Source organism: Dermacentor andersoni, chromosome 2 (genome assembly GCF_023375885.2).
Source record: "Dermacentor andersoni chromosome 2, qqDerAnde1_hic_scaffold, whole genome shotgun sequence".
NCBI classification, from domain to species: domain Eukaryota; kingdom Metazoa; phylum Arthropoda; class Arachnida; order Ixodida; family Ixodidae; genus Dermacentor; species Dermacentor andersoni.
In genome coordinates, this window is record NC_092815.1 from 105962583 (window position 1) to 105984846 (window position 22264).

The window sequence follows — 22264 nt, forward strand, 5'->3', positions numbered from 1 at the left end:
CAACCTTAAGCTGAGTTTATAGCTATTTTCTCATCTTTATGTGAAATTTCCAATAATTTGTTATGTTTATTGCTCTATTGTCTGGCACAGAGTTTTGGCCGCGTGTAATTTCATCTGTGCGTTTCTTCTTTCTATTGTAGTTACTGGGCTGAGGCAAGCATTTAGATGCTTTGTAACATCTGCATCTTTTTCATGCATTGTTTATGTTTTCTTTTTTTTCATTGTGATTACTTTGGCACTGTATCGTCGCTCCTGCATGGGCCAGCATCTTGACCTGCAGTATGAATAAATACTTGTATATACAGATGCGGCGGCGTAGAAAGCACACTGGCCCCGTTGGTATAGCATAAAAGAATAAACACGACGTTCGTGTAAACACGTTCATTTTTAACGTGAGACGCTTGGGCTGGTACCCGCCATGGTTGCTCAGTGGCTATGGTGTTAGGCTGCTGAGCACAAGGTCGCGGGATCGAATCCCGGCCACGGCGGCCGCATTTCGATGGGGGCGAAATGGGAAAACACACGCGTACTTAGATTTAGGTGCACGTTAAAGAACCCCAGGTGGTCGAAATTTCCGGAGTCCTTCACTACGGCGTGCCTCATAATCAGAAAGTGGTTTTGGCACGTAAAACCCCATAATTTAATTTTCTTTCGCTGGTCTACGAACCTTTGTCAGAGGGACATATAACGAGACATTCGCTGCCTTAGTAATATATATATATATATATATATAAATATATATATATATAAGGGAAGTGGTTCTTGAGATCCTTTATTTAATAAACTAAAGGAAGTGCAGCAGGCGCACGTAAAAAAAAGCAAACACAAACATCTAATTTCGCCTTTTCGACCGGGGTTCGGCTTTCATCAAGAGTGCATTTGCAAGCAGCCAGAGCTCAAGCCTCAATTAGTGCATTTTCTATGTAAGAGTGAAAAAATAAAGAAAGCGTAGGTAGCCTATGACTACAAACACGTGTACGTTCATTCTATTAAAAAATAATAAGAAGAAAACGTAGGCAGCCTTTGTATGCAAACAAGCGTACATTCAAGGACGTCATGAATACCAACACACGTATATTCCCCCAAGTCGTAAGTAGCCTATGGATACCAATACGCGTACACTAAGGGGCGTCCACAAGGGAGGGACGTGGCAAACATACGATGGAAAGACGCAGCCAGTAGAAACACGGGAGAGAGGGGTCACATGTTAGCATAGAGCATGCAAGGGGTTGCAGCTGCCAGAAGAGCGTTTGTTTTGTTCCTTGTTTCAAGTTACTGCAATTTTTTTTGCAACGAAACTGCAGTAACTTCATTGCAAAAGGTTCAGAAAGATAAAGAAAGAAAGTAAAAGAAAGAATAACGCCAACGAACAAGTAGAGAACAGACTGGCGACTTAATTGGTAATGCATAGCTTGAGGTACAGCGCAGAAAGGGCAAAGGGCCGCGCTGTATCTTCGTCGCCACTGTCACCCTGCGGGCCCTTTTACGCCATACCTCAAGTTGATCAACTATAGAGCAGTAGTGATGAGATATGGCGTAGTAGTCAAGTTAGACTGTAGAACAGTATAGCATGGCGTGGTATACCACGCCGCGCACCGCCATACTTATGTGCATGGGGACCCTTTGAAGGTGCCGCTCGTGGAGTAGATATGGCACGCTGCAGTGTAAACCTCAGAGCCCATTTACGCCCGTAGAGTTTTGTCAAGACCGAGAGATCAACTTATTAGACGTCCCCTGTGAAGTCCAATTGGGAACTTGAGGTTCCACTGGAACCTCAAGCTAAGGGGAAGCTTTAGCTCGGGTCCAACTCCGGTGCAGCCTATTCAAGTATATCTGAATGTACATGCAAACCGCAGAAATGCGTTCCTGAGGACAGTACTGGGCCGATTTTAATGACATTTGTTGCATTTAAGAGAAAAAGTTAAATTCTAGTGACTGTTGTAAACAGAATATTGATTTAGGGCCTGCATTTTCTAACAGGTGTTTTCAGAAATTGGTAAGGTGGATAAAAATAGAAGAAAGAAGTTTACCAATATGTAGCTTTGCACCAAGAACAGATGTCGCACTTCTGTAAACGGCATCCGTTAGATCATCTAAAGGGGACAAATTTGATGCACAAATTTTTATTTTATGTGATTTTCTGACTTGTTTACGTCGGTTTTGCAAAAGTCCTACTCACATATTAGTGGTCTATTTGAGAGCCATGCAGAATAAATAAATCTTGTCCGCTTTAAATGTACCGTGAGGTGCAATTTACAGAACTGTGATATCATTTTTCATTGCTGGATTACAGAGCTGTAAACTTAATACTTTTGTTTTCTCCAAATTCGCGATTTTTCAGCAATCTTTATTAAGGAATAGGCGGTCTGACTCAAACATTCGCTACTAACAGTCACTAGATTCTAACTTCTTTTTTAAATGCAACAAATCTCATCAAATTTAATTGCCGCAGTGGCTACCGAGAAAAAGAATTTCTGCTTTTCCACTTATTTAGATAGAAGCCCCGCAGCTAAAGCTTCCTCTTAAGTAGCGGTCTTTTTACATCTCGAAGCATCCCGGTGGATTGTAAGGGGGGCCATAGTGATTTAGCCATAATAATTTTTACCACCTGGGGTTCATTAATATGCAAAGACACAATGAAAGAGCTTTTGTTGCATTAAGACTCCGTAGGAATGCGGCTGCTGTGGCAGGGATTCGAGCCCGCGACCTCGTGCTGAACAGCACAACGCCATAACCACGGAGCCACGGCGGTTGTACTTGTGCCTATACATTTTTTTCCCTGGTGAAAGAAACAAATTAAGCGAACATACACGCAGTTCTTTTTATCACAGTGAACGGGAACACGTGTCTGACGGCAGGCATGCTCAAAGAGTCGAGAAAGGAATACAGCAAAGAGCCAACGGCAGTATCAAGTGCATGGTCTTACAGATACGGTAGAGGGAATGAAGATAAGATGCCGGCAACTCCAGCGTCGCCGACTTTGCGAAACGAAACTATTCATTCGAGGAGCGATATGTCTCGAAGTACAGGTGCCCTTGGAGGGTGCCGCCCACTTTACCTTGGCGCGGAAAGACTCTCGATACAATATTAGCGCAGCTGCCTCTCAGCGAGCGCATATAGTATCGATTCCATGGGACCTGTTGCAGCTCTTAAGAAAGACGAATGAAATTAAGAAAGTTGAAAGAAAGTAAAATTATCTTTCGCGAAAAACTTACCTGGATGAGAATGGCGGCGTGTTCGTCATACGTAAATATTTATTTGTCAACAGTTCGTTGCCTTGTAATTTAGGTTTACCATGTGTTGAATGTACGAATAAGGATGTGTGAAACTAGGTCTGAAAGAACACTGGCGTTTGTATAATTTCTTAGCTTAGATCCATTTTGTGTGATGTAAGCAGAAATATGGACACTCATCTATTTTATACCTGCCGTGGTTGCTTAGTATGTTTGGTGTTGCGCTGCAAAGCCCGAGGTCGTGGGATCAAATCCCGACCACGGCGGTCACATTTCCATGGAGGCGAAATGCATAACCGCCCGTGTCTCGTGCATTAGGGGCACGTTAAAGAACCCCAGGTGGTCAAAATTATTCCGGAATCCTTCCCTACGACGCGCCTCATAATCAAATCGCAATTTTGGCACGCAAAACCACAGAAAGTAATAAAAAAAAAATTCCCCAAAGAATACAGCAATAAGTTTTTTTGCATTTCACCTACATCGGAAGGCAGCTGCCGTGACTGCGAAGCATAACCACGATCACGTGATCAGAGCAGGACGTCACAGCCACTGAGCCATCGCAGTGTGTGCCATATAAATAGTACCATTCCTAGTGGATAATTAATTGCATACTGTAGCTAGGCTCAGACGGAGTTCTTAAATTTTTCTCGTTATAACGTAAGTCAGTCGTTACGGCTCGTTTTAACATTTTCAATCGGTCATGCATTTGGAATGGGAGCCACTGCATTTCTTTTTGTGATGGAGCAAAAAAAGAAAGTAACATGTTCCCTTACAACCGCTACAAATCATCCGCTATCTGTGCACGCTAATACTTGAGACGTGCTTCTTGGAATCGTACGACCAGACATCGGGAGCATCGGATAGCTAAATAGGCAGAAAGAGAGAGATTACACTGCAGAAGTGCTTTGCGCATGCTGAATAAGATTCGTCGAAGGCACATACACAGCACTTGAAAATATACGATTTGTTCCATTTCTCAAGTGCGCTTGAAAGTCGGGAACAAACGCTCTCATGCAACGTCGACATTTTCTATTCAGTACAGCTGCACTGACGCTCTGCAGTGGCGTCGTCGTTATCTCTTGAATGTCAACGGGCGCCTTCATGCAGTGCAGAGTTCCACATATAAGCTGTCGTGGGACGCGATTTTCGCCACCGTCCCAGCCATTCGCGCTGCACGACACTCTTCTGCACGCACGAGCGGCCAATACTCGCCAGCAGACGCCATGGACGCCTACGTTCTGGGTGAGAGCCAGCCGCTGAGCGAATTCTGCGCTAACTTGGGCCTGTAGTCATCATGGCTTTCCCAGCCTTGCTATTTTGCGTCTCTTCACGTTCTTGACATGGAAGCTGCCACCTCTAACTCTTCACGTAAGTGCACGGACCATATTTCGTCTCCCACATGTCGTGGTTCACGCTCGTTGGCGATCAGATGGCTCATTTACCAACTGATTGAAAGCAGGTTAATTTATACATCAATCTACGAAAATGATATTTGTTAATTTGTTTACTTATTACGATTATCATACCATAGGCGTTTAGTGTTTGGGTGAACGTCCTTGGCTTCGATAACCGTCTGAGATGAAGGGTGAATCTAGATGCTGTGGATCTGGGGCAAATGAGCTAAATGAATTGCGACACTTCAAATGCTCTCGTCAGAGTCAATTTCACAGTACGCTTCCACGTTGAACACGCTTCTGTGGGCTGAATTCACTGCAGCGGAGACGTTGTCTGCACTGAGGGATGAGCAACCTGTAAGCTAGTGAACGAGATGATTGTATTTCAAGTACTCGTAGCCAATGAAAGAGCCGACTCGTGCGCCTATAGTTCAAAAGACTTTTCAGCTGGGGTTCGGTGATAGTACATGAGTGCCTGCCTTTGGTTCACTACGGCGTTTTCTTGGCATGAAAGGTTTAACAAGAATGAAGGCGAGGACTTGCAGTGGTGTAGTTGTGTATTCTTGCCCTTATGGGGATCGCACCTTTTTTATTTTGCCAGGAATGAAGTACAGCAAACCAAAACAAACCATGCGTACCGATGCTGTATGCAGTTTGGGATCCTATTTGTGGATAAATTGTAATGTCATTGATTCATTCGTTGCAAAATAAGTAGTAGTGGCGCAGACCACAATGATGCATTCTCCTAAAGGTCAAAGTCCATGCAGTCTAGTTTATCATTAAAGTCTGATTTTTTTTCTGTTTTTGCAAGCGATTCGCTTGACATTGACAGGATATTCACTGACAAATAGTTATCATTTATCTGCTGTTATATATCATTACAGGAACAAAAGCGAACGCTGAACGTCCAATATGCTTCTACTAGAAAAGCACCGGGCCTTGCGCACCACGAAGAATGGGAGCCTCTGAAGACAAAGATTCGACAAAGTGCCATCACACAAGCGTCAGATGCCTGGAAGCTACCAGAATAAAACATTAGGTGATTATAGTACCCAATAAATTATTTGTTAAAAAAGGAAACTCTCTATCCTATGTTAAAGATGTGATATGTGCGTTATCAAGTTACCGCGACCCACTGCCTGGTCTAGTGCCTAGAGTATCTGGCCTGGCCTACCAAGGCAGCGTTGTTTCTTGAACGGCTCACAGTTTAAAGGAGTACCGGTTCTCATTGTGGCATCTAGCATGTGAAGTCCTAGCTTTTCTTGTTGGCTTGCTATAACCTGACAGTCGTGCCCTTTTATTCCCTGATGATGTTGTAAATACTTGTATATACATTCTTCAGCCGTGCTCGCGCAGTTGCAGCATCGGTAAAACTTGGACGCTTATACGTACGCCCCCAGGAGACGACATCGAGCGAGACTGCCGAGTGATTACAGAATACCTACCGCTTTCCTTCGTGTGCCAGCTTCTGGCAAAATATTTCACGTCAATGAAGTACTTTTGGTCGTATATCGGAGCAGCAAATAGAGAGGGACAAAGACAGGCGTTGCGACGAGAATCGGACTAAGTACCGTGAAACGTGACTTGCAGTTAATCCTTAGCGCTGCAACGTTCTGAGGATTAACAAAGGCATATTTTTTTCACGTCGTCAACAATTTCAGTGTACCAAATTTTTTTCTAATCGCATTCCATACGGACCAAGAGCAACATGTTCACTCACGTTGTCTCCTGGAAATGTTTGCCCAAGATTGTAGACTGTCTTTATAATGCTAAAAACTGTACGACTCACTATATGCTCTGTAATACGTTCGGTATAGTGCCGCTGTCAGCAAGATAAAAACTGGCGCCTTAAAAATACTGGACTCCCTACACCCAATACTTTCAAGCCTTCAGTAGGGATCATGGTTCGCCTGTTGTCATCATTTGGGGCAAAATTAAAAATTATAGGGTTTTGCATGCCAAAACCACTTTCTGATCATGAGGCACGTCGTAGTGGGGGACACCGGAAATTTGGACAACCTGGGGTTCTTTAACGTGTACCTAAAGTTAAATATGCGGGTGTTTTCGCCTTCTGCCCCCATCGAAATGCGAGTCATTTGAGACAGAATTGAAAACTTCGTCTATGTACCTGCAGTGGGATATTAGAGGCATCATGTCTCGTATTTTATCCTTACATCAATGCGTTTTCAGGAACCGGCTTCCAACCCAAGCCCTCTCAGTTTCATTACACTATCTGGCAACGATTTCATCAACTCGTCAACGTCTGACCAACACTGCAAAGTGGCCGTTTACATCTGCACGGACCTCACATATGTTCACCATGCGGCACAGCCCCGTAACCAATATGACAAGCTCAGAAAGTGACATGCGAATTGGTGTAGTCTACAAACCTCAGCGGTCAACTGGGGTTGACGTGTACCTCCGGATCAAGCGCCAACATCAAAGTTCTCTCTCCTTTTTTTCAACAAGAGTCAGACAACTTGTAGCCGAGACGTCACACTACCACCGTTGAAGTTTCAAACCACCTGGAGACGGAAACAAACACATTGAATGTCGTTGATATCTTGCTATCGAGAACAGGAAGAGGAGACAAAATGATACCGGAGTAGAGGGGCAAATTAGGCTAGAACAAAAAAAAAAGCATTTCGGCGTTAGCATTTCGTCTTGTTACGATTTCCCACTGGCTCTCGCGCGACGACGTGTGTACTTAGAATAGAAGTTGTTATCGAGATATGCCAGCTTTCGCACCCTTACATTATTGCCACGTAGTGGTGACGGTGCCCATGCTAGAACACAGCGGGGCAAAGTCAAACGATAAGCTGTAACAGTTCGTTGGGTGAACTTGTGCCCAAAAGCAAATCAAACAATAATTCGGCATCGGTGAATGAGGGCAAGCGCAATTGGCGTCCGTCGATCGAATGCTACCGTACTCACCGGTTCGTTATTTACACATCCGTCGGCGAACATTTTCCACGCAGCGCTGGCGACCAAGTGCTTTCTAGAAAGCGCTACAATCGACTCGGAGCATGCGTTCAAACTGATATGACGGGCCCAGCTACTCTAGATAAGGCAAAAGGGTGATGATCGTTTTAAAGATTTACTTAATTTTCGAAAATCGCTTGCGGCAGACAGTACAAACCTTGTCATTGAGCTGGAGTATTCGAAGAGGCGGAAATTACTAGCACAAGGAATTGAAGCACATATTCAGCTAATCACCAGAACGAGCGATCTTTAAGAATTGTACAAAGCTTAAAAATGATCACCCCGCATATATCTGCCAGTGTGTTGCTGCACGAAAATCGATAACCAAGCGGCACAACCAATGCGCACGATCAAAACACAACATAAACGCACGTGGGCAATACCTTCTCTCCCGGTAGTATTAAGCATCACATGCTTTTAGCTCCCGTTGTCGGCGACCTTCGAGAGACCTTGAGCCAAAATCCTGAGCCGTTATGCGGGCACTCAAAACGGGAATGGAACGAGAACATCCGGGCGTCGTTTCGAGAACAAAACAAGACCATCCGGGCAACCAGTCAAAACGTATGAAAATGCGGCCTTTGGCCCCCAACCCTTCGTACAGGACCGCATAACATACCTAGTTACTGCCCCAAAAAAGCTTAAAAAATGTTGCTTCCGAGTGCTTCCTAATGTTTGTTCACAATATCACTCAAATTGTAACTTCTAGCATGCTGGAGTTTTATTTGTCATTTCCAATAGCGAGGTTCAACAGGCAGATACAGGGCACTATACACTTTATTATCGTCTTTTGACGCTGAGAAACGGTTGCCTGCGCTCTTTTCAACGCCAGCGGTCCTTGAGTTACGCGGCGGGTACGGCGAGCCGCGAATGGCTGTTTGGCCGAAACGAGACTGGCAATGAGGCTTTGTCTGTGATAGCAAACTATGGCGCCCATATGGACCAGTGCACAATATGGCGTGGTAGGTGCGGTGCGGTGGGGTGTGCCGCTGCGAACACGCACTGCGCCCACTTTAAGATTGTGGCTAGTATCATCTCCAACCGATCTGGTTTGCCGGTAGCCATTTCATGCTTGCATCTACTCTCAGTTACGCGAGAGCCAGCATTTTTTGTCCAGGCTCGCTTATTTGAGCACGCTTTGAGCACGCGCCACTAGCTCCATCGCATGCAACGTCACTTCAAGCGCTTCAAGTCAGTTTCCACAGATGCGAAATCTTATACGACATGCTTTGCTTGTTTACGCTGACAGAGATAAAGATAATTCATCTAGAAAAATTTAGCCGGACGCTATCGTCGGGATCACTATAAAAAAAAAACGCGTATTGGCTAGATAATGGTTCTCGTCGATCAACGTCATCTGCGCACGTGCGACGTCTGCATGTGACGCCCACTTTCGTCAAAAGCTACTGTGAGTGGCACAAGACGGGCTAGCTGTCACCAAGCACAGAGCACTTCGGACTGCAAGGTAAGTCCAGCCGTCCGATCATTTAATGACACCGGCTACACTAAGCGGTGCGCGGGCACATAGGTGCCTTACGAGCTTACACTTCAGAACACTTCGCGAATCCGCGCTCGAAGAGGAGCACTCCACACAGGGCGAGAAAAGCAACAGGACAGAGCGAAGCCGGTTCATAGCTCAGTTTCTCCTCTAATACCAGGCAAGCAACAGATGCGTTGGCTTAGTCAACTGCAGCTTAACTTGCATTACACGCGCCTATAGCCGCAAATTTATTACTGAAGCTGTGGCGGAAGATCTAAAGTAACGCACGCCCACTGGAACTTAAGACGTGTACCGTCTTGATTCTGTGTTGCTGACGTGAACACCTTATTTTTTTACTGCAGCGACCCAACTTCTGCATGAGTTGTCGCGCCGTTGAAACTGTGACAAAGCCTATAAAGTGTTCTTTGTTTTGTAAGTTGGCCTCGCGCATTGCCTTTTTACGGCAGGAACACATACGTGCATTCCCTTCGGAAGGGAACAGCGGAAATGGTACAAATTTGTCAACGAGCTTCGACACTAGCCTGCACTTGCGTGGTTCTGTACGTGCTCCGCTCTGATTCACTTAAGACGGAACACGTATACATACGTGATTGCCCCTTGCAAAATATTTCGAAGCCACTGGCCTGAAATCAGTCTTGGGAGTATGATTAGCTAGGGTTAAGGTATGGTGACTAGAGTGACCCATTTTTTACCCTGCCTTTTATTTTCCTCATCGCTTTCTTTCCTCAAGGAAAGTTTTATGTTTCGTTTTTTTAAAGATTTACGTGCCTTCTCCCAGAATTTCCGCATAGGTGTTTGAAGGTCATTGCTAATTTGCCCCGAAGCATGCAACTCTGCCTTGGGAAATGCAACAGCACAATAACACGGTGTCCCCACTGCGTATTCTAATCGATAGATTTACACGAAGGACAAAGTCACCGTTTTGGCTCGCGTACACGGCGTCAGATGACAACGCGCTTTTCAGATCTTGCGTTGATCCCGCCGAGCTGCACCCGCCGCGATGGCTTAGTGGCTATGGTGTTGCACTGTTAAGAGCCAGGTTGAGGGATCAAGTCCCGGTGGCGGCGGCCGCATTTCTATGGGGGCGAAATGCAAGAACACCCGTCTCCCGCACAGTGCCTTCCACTGCTGTGTAGAACGCGCGAGCGGCGGCCCTGCTTTGCAGGGCGACACCTGCCAGCAGTTGCTGGATGCGAGATAGTGTGCCCAGGAGCACGCGCGGCCTAATACACACTATGACCCGTTTTTGACGAGTGGCGACGTTGAAAAGCGCCTTTGTTTACCCTAGTCTTTACTCTGTCTGAGGGCTCTTGCGCTATACGGCAAATGTCATAGAATGAAGTGTATGGGCTGAGCGCGCCGGTCCTTTCGCAATGAACGAAGCGTGCTCACGGACTTTTCGAGATAAGAAAGGCGCTTACGAACACATCCTCTCGTCAAACGCAACACGCGCAAGTTTTCACTTTTATTAGGCCGCGCATGCTCCTGTGCACGCTGTCTCAGACCCACCAATCGTCGCCAGGTGTCGTCTCGCAGAGCAAAGCCGACCGTTCGCGCGCTCTACACAGCAGTGGACGGCACTGTACACTGGAGGCACGTTAAAGATCCCCTGGGTGTCGAAATTATTCCGGAGTCCCCCACTACAGCGTACCACATAACCCCCACTACAGCGTACCACATAACCCCCACTACAGCGTACCACATAACCCCCACTACAGCGTACCACATAACCCCCCCCTACAGCGTACCACATAAACCCTACTACAGCGTACCACATAAACCCTACTACAGCGTACCACATAAACCCTACTACAGCGTACCACATAAACCCTACTACAGCGTACCACATAAACCCTACTACAGCGTACCACATAAACCCTACTACAGCGTACCACATAACCCCCACTACAGCGCACCTCATAACCAAATCGTGGTTCTGGCACGTAAAACGACCCAGAATTTAAAAGAACGCTCAGCTGCCGACCATGCTGTCGCCACATGCCAACTGATAGTTTATCACCGCCGGGTCTGGCAGGAGCTGGGCAGCGGAGCGTGTAAATCTCGAGCAAAAAGTGTTTCGCCTACAAAATTAGCAGCTTCATTCCTTTCATGCCAAAAATGCTTCCAGTGAGCTATTTCACTTCAAGACGTAGGAGTTACAACGTCAACTGCGATACACAGAATTCTAACCTGATCACTAGTGTATTATATGGACGTATAGCAGTATGGTTGCTCCGAGAGTTTTAAGAATTCTTATGCGAAATGCGAAAACCCTCGTGTACTTTGATTTAGGTGCACGTTAAATAACCTCAGGTGGTCGAAATTTCAAGAGTCCTCCACTACGGCGGGCCTCATAATCAGAAAGTGGTTTTGGCACGTAAAACCCTATAATTTAATTTTTAGAATTATGAGCAACTTCAAAGAAGCACCTCAAGGAACACGAATGAAAGTAATAATTTGCTAGTTTTAGTACAAGCAATGAGAGTAAAAAGAAATCTAAAATATATAAAATGTGCATCTGGTTCCTAGTTCCCAAATTTTGTAAATTCGATCCCGCAAGGACATGAAGATATTTTGGCGCTGATACTAGCCATGGGGAAGCGCATGCTATGCGGGGAAGCGCATGCTATGCGGGAAAGCAGTAGCTTCGCAATGCGAAAACGAGTAAGTTCCTATGGTACAGGGAACGTTTGTCTTCACTCATAGCAGCACGTGCCTGGTTCGGTTTCTAGTGCATTCTTTAGGCTCGTGAAGCAATGGTTTTCAGGTCAGGGAGCATGTAGAAGCATTCTCGTACTTGATCATTGGCTTCTATCAGCTTTATACTGTGCAAGCATGGTGGTCCAGTGTGTGCCCAACTAGCACTGGAGCCTTCACGTGTTGTGTTCAGTTCCTGTACAGTGCTGTACAGTAATGCGGAGAGTTGCATGATATGGTACAGTGACAAGTAAGGGTGCTCACACAGGCAGTGCCCAAAATCTAAGATTAGGCAGCTATTCAAGCTTCGTAAGGCTGGTCTGACATCGACTGTGCGTTCCTGTGAGTGAAAACTACACACGACAGGAAAGATTGCTCGTAACAATTTGCACACGCGCTGTTGAATAAATTTGCACATGCGCTGTTGCACTTGATATTAGGCGAAAGCAGTTATCAAAATAACACGCACTCATGTGCCTGTACCGTAGTTCGAGACATCGATAAAACGGTCTGTGTGCCGGATCAGAAAATTGACAACCCACGAGAAGCTTGTCTGTCTTCAATGTTACTGTCATTTAAATTACGTTACCGAGTCGATCAAAGCGGAAATATTGCGTCTGCTAGGATCCCTGGAGGCTAGTTTCGATGGTACCTCCGGTCGAAGTTTTATTTTTCCAGATTTCCCAATCTGCCGAAAATTGTCAAGCCTGACAAATAGTTCAGTTCAGTCGTCGTTACAGACGGTGTGTGGTGTTGCTAGTAGAATTCATATTGTAATGTTTAACAACGCTTAAAAAATGCTGCAGATCAAATTGATCGATTTCTATAGGCGCGGTAACGAAAGAGTTAAAAACAGTTATTGCCTAAAGAATATGGCGTGTCCGACATGACTGAAAAGGCATCTATGTTCACTTCTTGACACACATCTTCTCCGGCAGGTTTGACGCCAACAACGATGGCGTTTCGCTGGCTCCTACTCCTCGCCGCAGCGGCCACTGGTGAGCAAATACTCTACCCTATAGAGGTGCTCAACAAGCAAGTACTTGATGTGACGTGCCTTCTAGGCGCGAGGCGAGCAACGTCCGGTCGAGGCATTCAGAGGTTTAACAATGTGTTTGATCTGACTAACTGCTACCTAGTCGTCGTGCTTAGAGCACAATTAAGGAAAACATGGTGTGCAGAAGACGTGAGACAACGAGCGTTTGCGCGTGTATCGAGTCTTCTGTTATTCTTGCTGCGGTGTTCAATGTGACCGTCAGCAGTTTCAAGTTGCTAATACTGTCCTCAATGCTGTCCAAGTAACCGAAGTGCCCACGTTGCAGCATGCGACTCGACGCATGGCCGCTCGACAGCGTCACACACTCACGTAGCGGCTTGGCAGAACAGATGTTTAGAGGCCACAGCTGCAGCCATTTTTTTTTTGTCGCAGCGTAGAAATGCCGCTTGAGGTCGAGATTAATTTGTGCCCTAGGACCATAGCAGCAATCCACGCAGAACAAAAATTCAATGTTTTGTCTGCTGCGATGATCTTCAAGTTTTGCTCACGCTGTTATCGTGAGCTTCAAAACGAAACGAGGCCGTGGGAGCCACCAAGGTCTTTTTTTCTACACTTTTAGTTAAGTAAACTCGCAAGGTTCCCAAGCCGCTGAGCCTGTGGCTGAATCAGCCTGACTTCGGGCCTTATATTGTGTACCCTGTAAGGATTTCATGGCTCTCACGAACAAAATTTTAAAAAGGTCACGTGTAGCACACGTCACAGTGTGACGTGTGCTACAGAAGTTTTGCAACTCGTTCGGGCGAGACAACTTGTTACTCACGGGGTAGCTTGAAAACTCTTGACGAAAACTGTACTTCACACACAAGGCGCGATAGCTCGGGCAGGCACAAATATTGCGAATAACGCCAGTTTTACTACTACCATTTCTGCGACTGCTTGTTCCCTTTCTTCCTTTGTCGGTCGTCACACCCTCCGCTGTGAAGACATACGCACGTGTCATGAAGTAACTGCACACAACTACGAGCACTTAAGGAACCCTTGTTGGCAAACGAACTTATCGGTATAATTATCGCGTCGCACACTCTGTTGGCTCCCTCCTGGAGCCTAATCACCATTTTTGATAGGGACAATCGAAGGCTCATTAACACACAGCTGCATTTTACTAATGTTCACGGCACCGATAGTTTCACCACGTGCGTCCTTTGGTCTCTTCGCTGCTCACGTTTCATACATTCGTGCTCGTATGCACTATTTGCAGTAACGATCAAGAAAGCTTTCTTAGGCCATGTTCACGTATATTCTATGGTCATTAACGGCACGCAAAAATTCGTCCGACACGCATAGGAGTTTGGTGAAAAAGAACCATTGGCAAGGTTGTCTTGCGTAGGTTTCTTTCTTTTGGTTTTGTTCTTTAATTGTAATGTATCTATGGACTTTTAAGAGATGTAGTAATGCTGTAGTTGGACGTATTGCTGCAATGTATGCCGATGGGGGTGTTTACTGACGTCATCGGGCTCGCTATAGCCAGCACGGTCAATATCTGAGCGTGATCTCCATCCGCTAATTACGAACAGCGCTGTGGAAGCTGTGAATATAGGGCAATATGGCGTACATGACATCACGTGTAGTCGCTGTGCAGCATATGGCATCTTATGCGGTGCACTGCATATACGGGGTGATCATATCTAAGTTTCATGGAGTGTTTAAAAAGCACCTGTGGCAGATAGCATAATTATAATCCTTGAGGCGGATTATTCAGAGGCCGACATAATTTGCACGAGAAATCAAAAGACATCAACTAATTGCTGAAAATTTACTATGTAACTTCTTAAGTAATTACTCTACGGCACATATTGCAATTTATGAATTGTAGTGTAGCCGGTGAGGTTGCAAGGCATAATCACTTGGGAACGAATTTTGAGGATGGCATGGATTTCTAGATATGCGCCTTCAAACTAGCGGTAAAAATGAACTGTTCAACCTTTCTTTCTGTTCAAATTTACTATGTAACTTCTTAATTACTCTACGGCACGTATTGCAACTTATGAATTTTAGTGTAGCCGGTGAGGTTGCAAGGCATAATCACTTGGGAACGAATTTTGAGGATGGCATGGATTTCTAGATATGCGCCTTCAAACTAGCGGTAAAAATAAACGGTTCAACCTTTCTTTCACAAAAAGCTATTTTATGCAGTGAAGCACGAAAGTAACTGGAACGCTAATGTAATTTGACGCGCACATTGGAAATGAACGAGAAGAAAGGGGGTTAACCGAGGGGCCCGATTTTTATTAATCATATCATGAGAAGCCAACAAACACTGACACCAAGGACAACATAGGGGAAATTACTTGTGCTTAATAAATGAAATGGAGAAACGATAAGTTAATGGAAATTAAAGTGGATGAAAAAACAACTTACCGCAGGTGGGAACCGAACCCACAACCTTCGCATTTCGCGTGCGATGCTCTACCAATTGAGCTACCGCGGCGCTGTTTCCCCATCCACTTTCTTGGGTATTTATGTGTCACTATGTTGTCCTTGGTGTCAGTGTTTGTTGGCTTCTCATGATATGACATTGGAAATGAGTATCTTGAAACTGGTGAAACTATAGTTCGTAAGTTGTAGTGTGTGCCCAAAATTAATTCGGAAGTTAATTAGTGTTTCTTCCTTTTTAGTTTAGTATAATACGCGCACAAAACATGACAACTTGCATAGGGGAGCAGGCTACGTCCCTTAGATAGCCATACATTGGAAGTTGTACAGCGATCACTCGATTCCTCTGAAGAACCCTGTGCATACGAAGAAACTACTTGTTTGCTCCTAGTGAATTTGTGCTTCGTGAGCATCGTTTTATATTACTTGTGATTATATTACGGCTATTAATTAATGGAAAACTATACGGAAGGTATATATTCGATTCGTACTCGATTCGGTCTCAAAAATCTCTATTCGCACGCTCCTAGTATCAAGAGTGTTTTTCGATGCCGCAAGGGCTGTGCGGCTGTAACTCCTCAAGCACAAACATAGTTCTACCATAGATAATTAACGCCTACGGGTATACATCGTCCAAAAGAGTCGGAAAGCTATTTAACCTCCAGTTGAAGTAGATCAAAGAGCAAGTTGGGGATGAGAATGGGGCGGAGTAACTGCGCACGGCACTCTATCGCGTCACCCCTCTCCTGAAGGGAGTAGGAGGAGCGTCGGACTGGTCCATGTTTTTTTTTTTTGCTACACTATTTTCGGGATCAGCCCACGTTCTTACTCTACTATATTCGTGATCGGCCCACGAGAAGGGCTAGAAATCCAAATACCCGATACGGAAAAGTGGGGGGTATAACTCGCTAAAAGCGACGGTTCTAAAAAAAGTATTTTGATCGACACAATCTGAAGTCTAAGCTTCATTGCACGTATCCGTTTCACTCTGTATCGGTTTCGCGTGGACACCGAAAGTGCTAAGTCTTGTGTGCCGCAGTAGGAACAAGAAATGACTTCCTGTCAGAGCTGTGGCTCGATAGATATAGTATGGCGTGTTAAATAATGCCCTTATGAAGTCGAAGCAACCACTTTTCAAACTGAAGCTGATACAGCGCCAGCAAGCACCGTCGTGCTGTCTTGGTGTCGATGGTGTATACGCGCGGCCTACACTTTGAAGCTTATATTTCCATGGACGTACATTGCGTCTGACTGCAATAACGACGAAGCCAAGTGGACGAACCATCCCGCTGGGCCCACACGGATCTGCCCGAGCCAGATCAGCCTTCTGGCATCAGCTGCTAGCACAGCAGCTTCGTATTGTAACAGGCCAACTTTACGTGTGCGCCTTTCTGCACCCTTCAAGAGCTGCTTTTCATTGCTAGTGATAGCGGTGTCAACGATAGGCGTTGTAAAAAGGTATTTATTAATAATAATCAAAGAAAATAGAGTTGTCTCTTTACTCGGCACGCAAATATAAATTTGATGATAAATTTTATTTTCGTTTATGGAAGAAGGAAGATGGAAGATGGAAGAAGAAGACCACGGAGTGCAGGCGTGCTTCGTGTCGGCTCCTCTATTTTCCTATGTTTTTGGTGGATTATCGAGCTTCTCGTGATTCTTCTTCTTACCAGCGATCGGCGGACTCTTCAGGACTCCCCCGACACCAAGTTTCGCCAGGTGGGCCCATCTTCTGGCCGTTAAGCAGCGCCTTTTGTCCCGCCACGCAGGCGGGACGAGCTAAGCCTATCTCCACGTAGGCCACTATTTCCCGGCCGCCGCGGCGGCGGGGCGTGCCAAGCCTACCGTGCAAAGTGCCAGGCCTTTCCTGACGTTAAATGGAAGTTGTCCAGGTAGAAGGAACAGATATTAGGCCGGAAGATTTAGGCGAGGGAGCGGGGTGGTGCGATGTCAAGAGGAAGAAACAGGCCGACGGTGCGAGCGAGTCGGCGCATAACCAGCATGTGCACATGCAGCGACGGACGGTAGCCACATCGACTACGGGAGTCACCACAGCGCAGTACAAAAGGAAGTACGCCCGTCAAGCGCAGCAGGTTGCCATGGCAAGCCGAATGCCAGAGTTACCGCCGGACGATTACAAAATCGTCGTACGCCCCCGAGGCGGCTTCAACGTGCGCGATTACGGGACGGATCGCATTTACTGCTGCCTACGTAACGCGGCGGGTGTAGGCAGAGAAGCGGCCGGGGAAGATAGCATCTGCCTCAACGTTAAACAGAACGTGGTGGTGCTCAGCACACCGTCTGAAGAGAGAGCCAAACGCTACGGAGCCATTAGCAAGCTTTGCATCGGAGACCGAGAGTTTGAGGCGAATACCTATCAAGCCGCCCCGGAGAACACTTCCAAGGGCCTGATTAGGAACATTTCCAAGAGCGAGAGCCCGGCAGACGTCGTCGCTAATCTAGTGACGCAGCGCAACCCCGGAGTGCTGCACGCGAAACGCATGAGCAACACGGACAACATAATCGTTTTGTTCGACGGATTCCACGTACCGAGATACGTATATTACGGACCTATGCTCGTCAGATGCTCCCTCTACAGGAAGCAGATTGACGTGTGCTACGAGTGCGGAAGGCTGGGACACCGCGCCGACGTGTGCCCCAATCCCAATGACAAGATTTGCCGTGGATGCGGACGCAACAATCCGTCGCCTGACCATCAATGCGAGCCGCAGTGTCGACTGTGCGGCAAGGGACACTTCACGGGAGACCGCAGGTGCAAGGCGAGATACAAGACCCCATACATAGTCAAGCGTCGCCAACTAGAGCGAAAAAGACAAGAGGAAGAAGCAGCCACAACGTACGGCAGCGGTTACAACAGCAGCAGCGACTGTAATGGCAACGCCGGCTACTACCTCAATTTTCCAAAGATAGACCGTCATTCAGTCACCGACAACCGAAGAGGACGCTCGACTAGCCGCGGCGGGAAGGGCGGTGCGGGGAATACCGATCTCGATCCCGCTCTCGCAACCGAGCACAGAGGCCGAGAAGCACGTCGATGACGCGCGGTGGGGGCGGTCCGAGCACCGCAGCTGTGGGCCACATCAACCAACAAAGTCAGCAGCAGCAGCCGTGGCAGCAGCAAGGTCACAGGAGCACTGGGCAACAGGTGAGCTGGGCGGCTGTCGCCGCTTCTCCCGGCGGCGGAGGCGCTTCGGCGGGCCGCTCTGGCGGGCCCGCTGTCGGCGGCGGCGGTGGGAACGAGCTCGAGCGAGCGATAGAGCGAGTCCTAAAACAACGTTTAGAGCCATTAGAATCAATAATTGCCGAGCTTAAACGCGAAAACGCGCTCCTTAGAGAGGAGAATATCAAATTGAAAGGCGAGGCTCCACAGCCGCAGCAACCATCGCAACGTCAAACGACGATGCCGCCGTCCTCGGCGCCGCGATCACCGACTCCATCACGGCCTGAGCCGGCCGGGATGGACACGGACAATGAGGGCAGCTCGAGGGAGACGGCGGATGAACGCGATGATCGTCCAGTTACCGCGAAAAGGATCGCACTAGATCCCGCAAGACCCGACAGCAAACAGGGATGCGGCCGTTATGAGAAACTACAGAAACGTGTAGACAACATCGAGAAGAGCCTGGAGGAACGTTTTACAAGACAGACGGCTCATATCAACGAAATGTTCAATAACGCGCTAGCTAAGCTCTCTGATCAAATAACACAAATGTTCGCCGCGCACTTGGCGCGCATAGACGACATAGAAACGAGGCTGTCGCCAGCTGCAGGCAGACCAATCAGAACAATGAGCAAGCCGTACGCTAGACAGCAACAACACAATCAGCAGCAGCAAAACACGCTCACAGACGTAGAGACGCAACCGCAGCTGCAACCGCAGCAGCAACTAAGTCGCCTCGATGGTGACGGGTTAAATTAAACACAGGCATCACCATGGCTACACACGCAACGAAGCACACTAACACTGGGAAACAACAATACACAATCTGGCAGTGGAACTGCCGGGGCTACAGGAGGAAGCGGGGTAATCTCCAGCAATTCATACGCAGCCGCGAGACGAAACCGGACGTGATCCTTTTACAGGAGACAAACCATCCGGTTAAACTAGCTGGCTACAAAGCCATAGACGCGACCGCGACGGAGAACAGGCAAAGAAGGAAACGGGCTACACCCCGCGTGGCGGGTGGCGCTGGGCCAGGGGCGATGGTGCCACGCCGGCCGTCTCCCCCGCCGCGCCCGTTGCCGGTCGCCGCCGTGCTCGTTCGACGTAATGTCACTGTGGCGCAGCGAGAACTTGCCTGCGTAAATATACCTCACGTGTTCGTAGAATTAATTCCTAAGAGCGGCCGAGAACTCTTCGTCCTTAACGTGTATAGTAAACCCACGCTGCAGCACAGATTCGGGGACCTACTGCGGGGCGCGCGTGCGGCTTCCGGCGGCGAGCCTCTACTTGTTGCGGGCGACTTTAACGCGCCCCACGGAGCCTGGGGCTACACCCGAGAAACACCCAAGGGCAAACACCTTTGGGAAGACTCGCAAGACCAAAGGCTTGCACTGATCGCGAATCCCGCCGATCCTACACGCAGAGGTAACAGCGTGAGTGCCGATACGTTACCAGACCTTGCGTTTGTTTCAAATGTAACAACAGCGCACTGGCAAAATACCCAGGAAGATTTGGGGAGCGACCATGCGCTGATCGAGATCACGATAGGCACGGGCCCGAGCGGTCGGGATACTAACCCTGAGGGCAAAGGTCGTCAGCTCAAACTCGTGAAGTGGGACACGTTCCGCAAGAAGCGAAAAGAAGCGGGGCGAGCCGACGAGCCGATTACGGACATAGACGAGTGGAGTGAGACGCTCAGAAGGGACGTAGGCGCAGCAACGAGCGACGTTCCGCCCGAGGCGAACCTCGAAATAATTGACAGCAGGCTCCTACACATGTGGGAAGCAAAGCGAGCCCTCCTAAAGAGATGGAAATGCCAAAGACATAATAAGGCTTTGCGCAAACGCATAGCACAGTTAGACAGAGGCATTGAAGAACACGCGCTTCAGGTATGCAGGGCACAATGGGAAGACACGTGCAACGGCCTCGAGAGGCAGATGACCGGGGCGAGCGCTTGGCGCCTTTTTAGACACCTATTAGATCCGGAGGAGACTCGGGCCGCTCAAGGCCATAAGACTCGTAGACTCGTAAGAGATTATAAAGGCGATAACTTCCTCGACGCAATACGTGACCGTTACTTTAAGAAGGCCGAAAGCATCCAGCACGCCGAGTACGACGGCGTCACAAACGAGAAACTGGACGCGGAATTTAGCGAATCAGAAATTCGGTTAGTCTTGTTTGAACTCAACACTCGATCGGCGCCCGGCCCGGACCGGGTTACCAACAAGACTCTCCGAAACCTAGACGACGAGTCAATCTCCCGACTCGCGGCCTACGTCAATGAGTGCTGGCGAGAGGGTTCCCTTCCCAAAGCGTGGAAACGGGCGCGCGTTATCATGATTCCTAAACCTGGCAAGCAAGTTACGCTCGATAATCTAAGACCGATTTCGCTTACGTCTTGCGTCGGGAAAGTCATGGAACACGCAGTTCTCACCCGCGTGACCAACTTTCTCGAAGATCATGACGCGTTCCCGCACACCATGCTAGGATTCCGCCGCAACCTCTCAGCACAGGACGTATTGCTTCAGCTTAAACACCAGATCGTTGACGACGCTACCAGCTCCACTAAGGCAATTCTAGGCTTAGATATTAAAAAAGGCGTTTGACAATGTTAAGCACGAAGCGATCTTAAAAACAATTCGAACATTAGGACTAGGCCAAAGAATGTATAATTACGTTAGAGATTTCCTCACGGGTAGGCGCGCATGCGTCGTCGTCGGCGACGAGGAATCACCGGAATTTGAGACGGGTCCGTGCGGCACGCCGCAAGGGTCCGTCATATCACCATTACTATTTAATTTGGTTCTACTCGGTCTACCCGAGAAATTAACAGAAATAGGATTACATCACAGTCTCTACGCGGATGACATCACCCTCTGGGTTCCTGGAGGAGGATGTGACGGTCACGTCGAGCGAACGCTACAGGCAGGAGTAGATGCGGTTCAGAATTACTTGCGTGGAACGGGCCTCGAGTGCTCGGCAACCAAGTCCGAACTCTTACTCTACAAACCCACAAGGAGAGGTCGTAAGACCCTGCACGAAGAGGAACGGGAATATTCCAAAATACGCATTACATTGGCAGATGGTACTCCCGTACCGCACGTAGAGAAAATTAGAATCCTAGGGTTACACCTGCAGGCAAATGGCCATAACGGAGAGACGGTGCGAATACTTCGTCGTTCGGTAGATGACACGATCCGAATCTTGCGTCGCATCACGAATAGACGCAATGGTATGCGTGAAGAGTGCGCGATCCGTCTCGTACAGGCGTACGCGATAAGCCGAATAACGTATGTTGCCCCCTACCTGAGGTGGATCGGGTCCGAGAAAAACAAAGTCGAATGCATGATCCGAAAGGCTTTCAAGAGGGCGGTAGGCGTTCCACTCAACGCGAGCACCGACAACTTTCTAGAGCTCGGAGTTCACAACTCCCTCAACGAGTTAATCGAGGCGCACGACATTGCGCAATACGAACGATTATCAAGGTCAAAGGCAGGTCGATGCATCCTCGAGTCGCTCACCATCGCGTACCACACTCAGCATGGAGAAAAGACGGTGGTTCCCGCCTCTGTTCGCGACCGCCTGATCATCCCGCCGCTTCCCAAAAACATGCACCCGACGCACCACGCCGGGAGGCGCAACAAACGAGCAAGCGACCTTCAGAAGAAGTTTGGTAACAGCAACGAGGCGGTGTACGTAGACGCGGCGCGATATGGAGGAGGGAGAAGCGCGCACGCGATAGCGGTTGTAGACCGCTCGGGTAGGTGCCTCGCGAGCGCCACGGTGACCACGGGACACACGGAGGCGGCCGAAGAAGCCGCGATAGCCCTAGCACTCGTCGCGGTG

The 22264-nt window shown here is 47.9% G+C and overlaps 1 protein-coding gene and 1 long non-coding RNA gene across 4 annotated transcripts in view; both read left to right on the plus strand.

The window, feature by feature from the left end:
* Positions 1 to 4308: 4308 nt before the first annotated feature.
* LOC126541498 (uncharacterized) lies at positions 4309 to 5707 on the plus strand. Its single transcript, XR_007601658.3, has 2 exons — positions 4309 to 4601; positions 5512 to 5707. It is a non-coding gene; the product is annotated as an uncharacterized lncRNA (long non-coding RNA).
* A 3184-nt stretch (positions 5708 to 8891) lies between these two features.
* Positions 8892 to 22264, plus strand: part of LOC126541493 (uncharacterized) — a 34984-nt gene continuing 21611 nt past the window's right edge. The window contains exons 1-2 of one of the 3 annotated variants that reach the window (XM_055076676.2): positions 8892 to 9071; positions 12743 to 12802. In XM_055076676.2, coding sequence (XP_054932651.1) covers positions 12760 to 12802 — 43 coding nt within the window. In that variant the 5' untranslated portion in view covers positions 8892 to 9071; positions 12743 to 12759. The remainder of the gene's footprint in view (positions 9072 to 12742; positions 12803 to 22264) is intronic. The other 2 variants (XM_050188258.3, XM_050188259.3) reach the window with 2 other exon arrangements.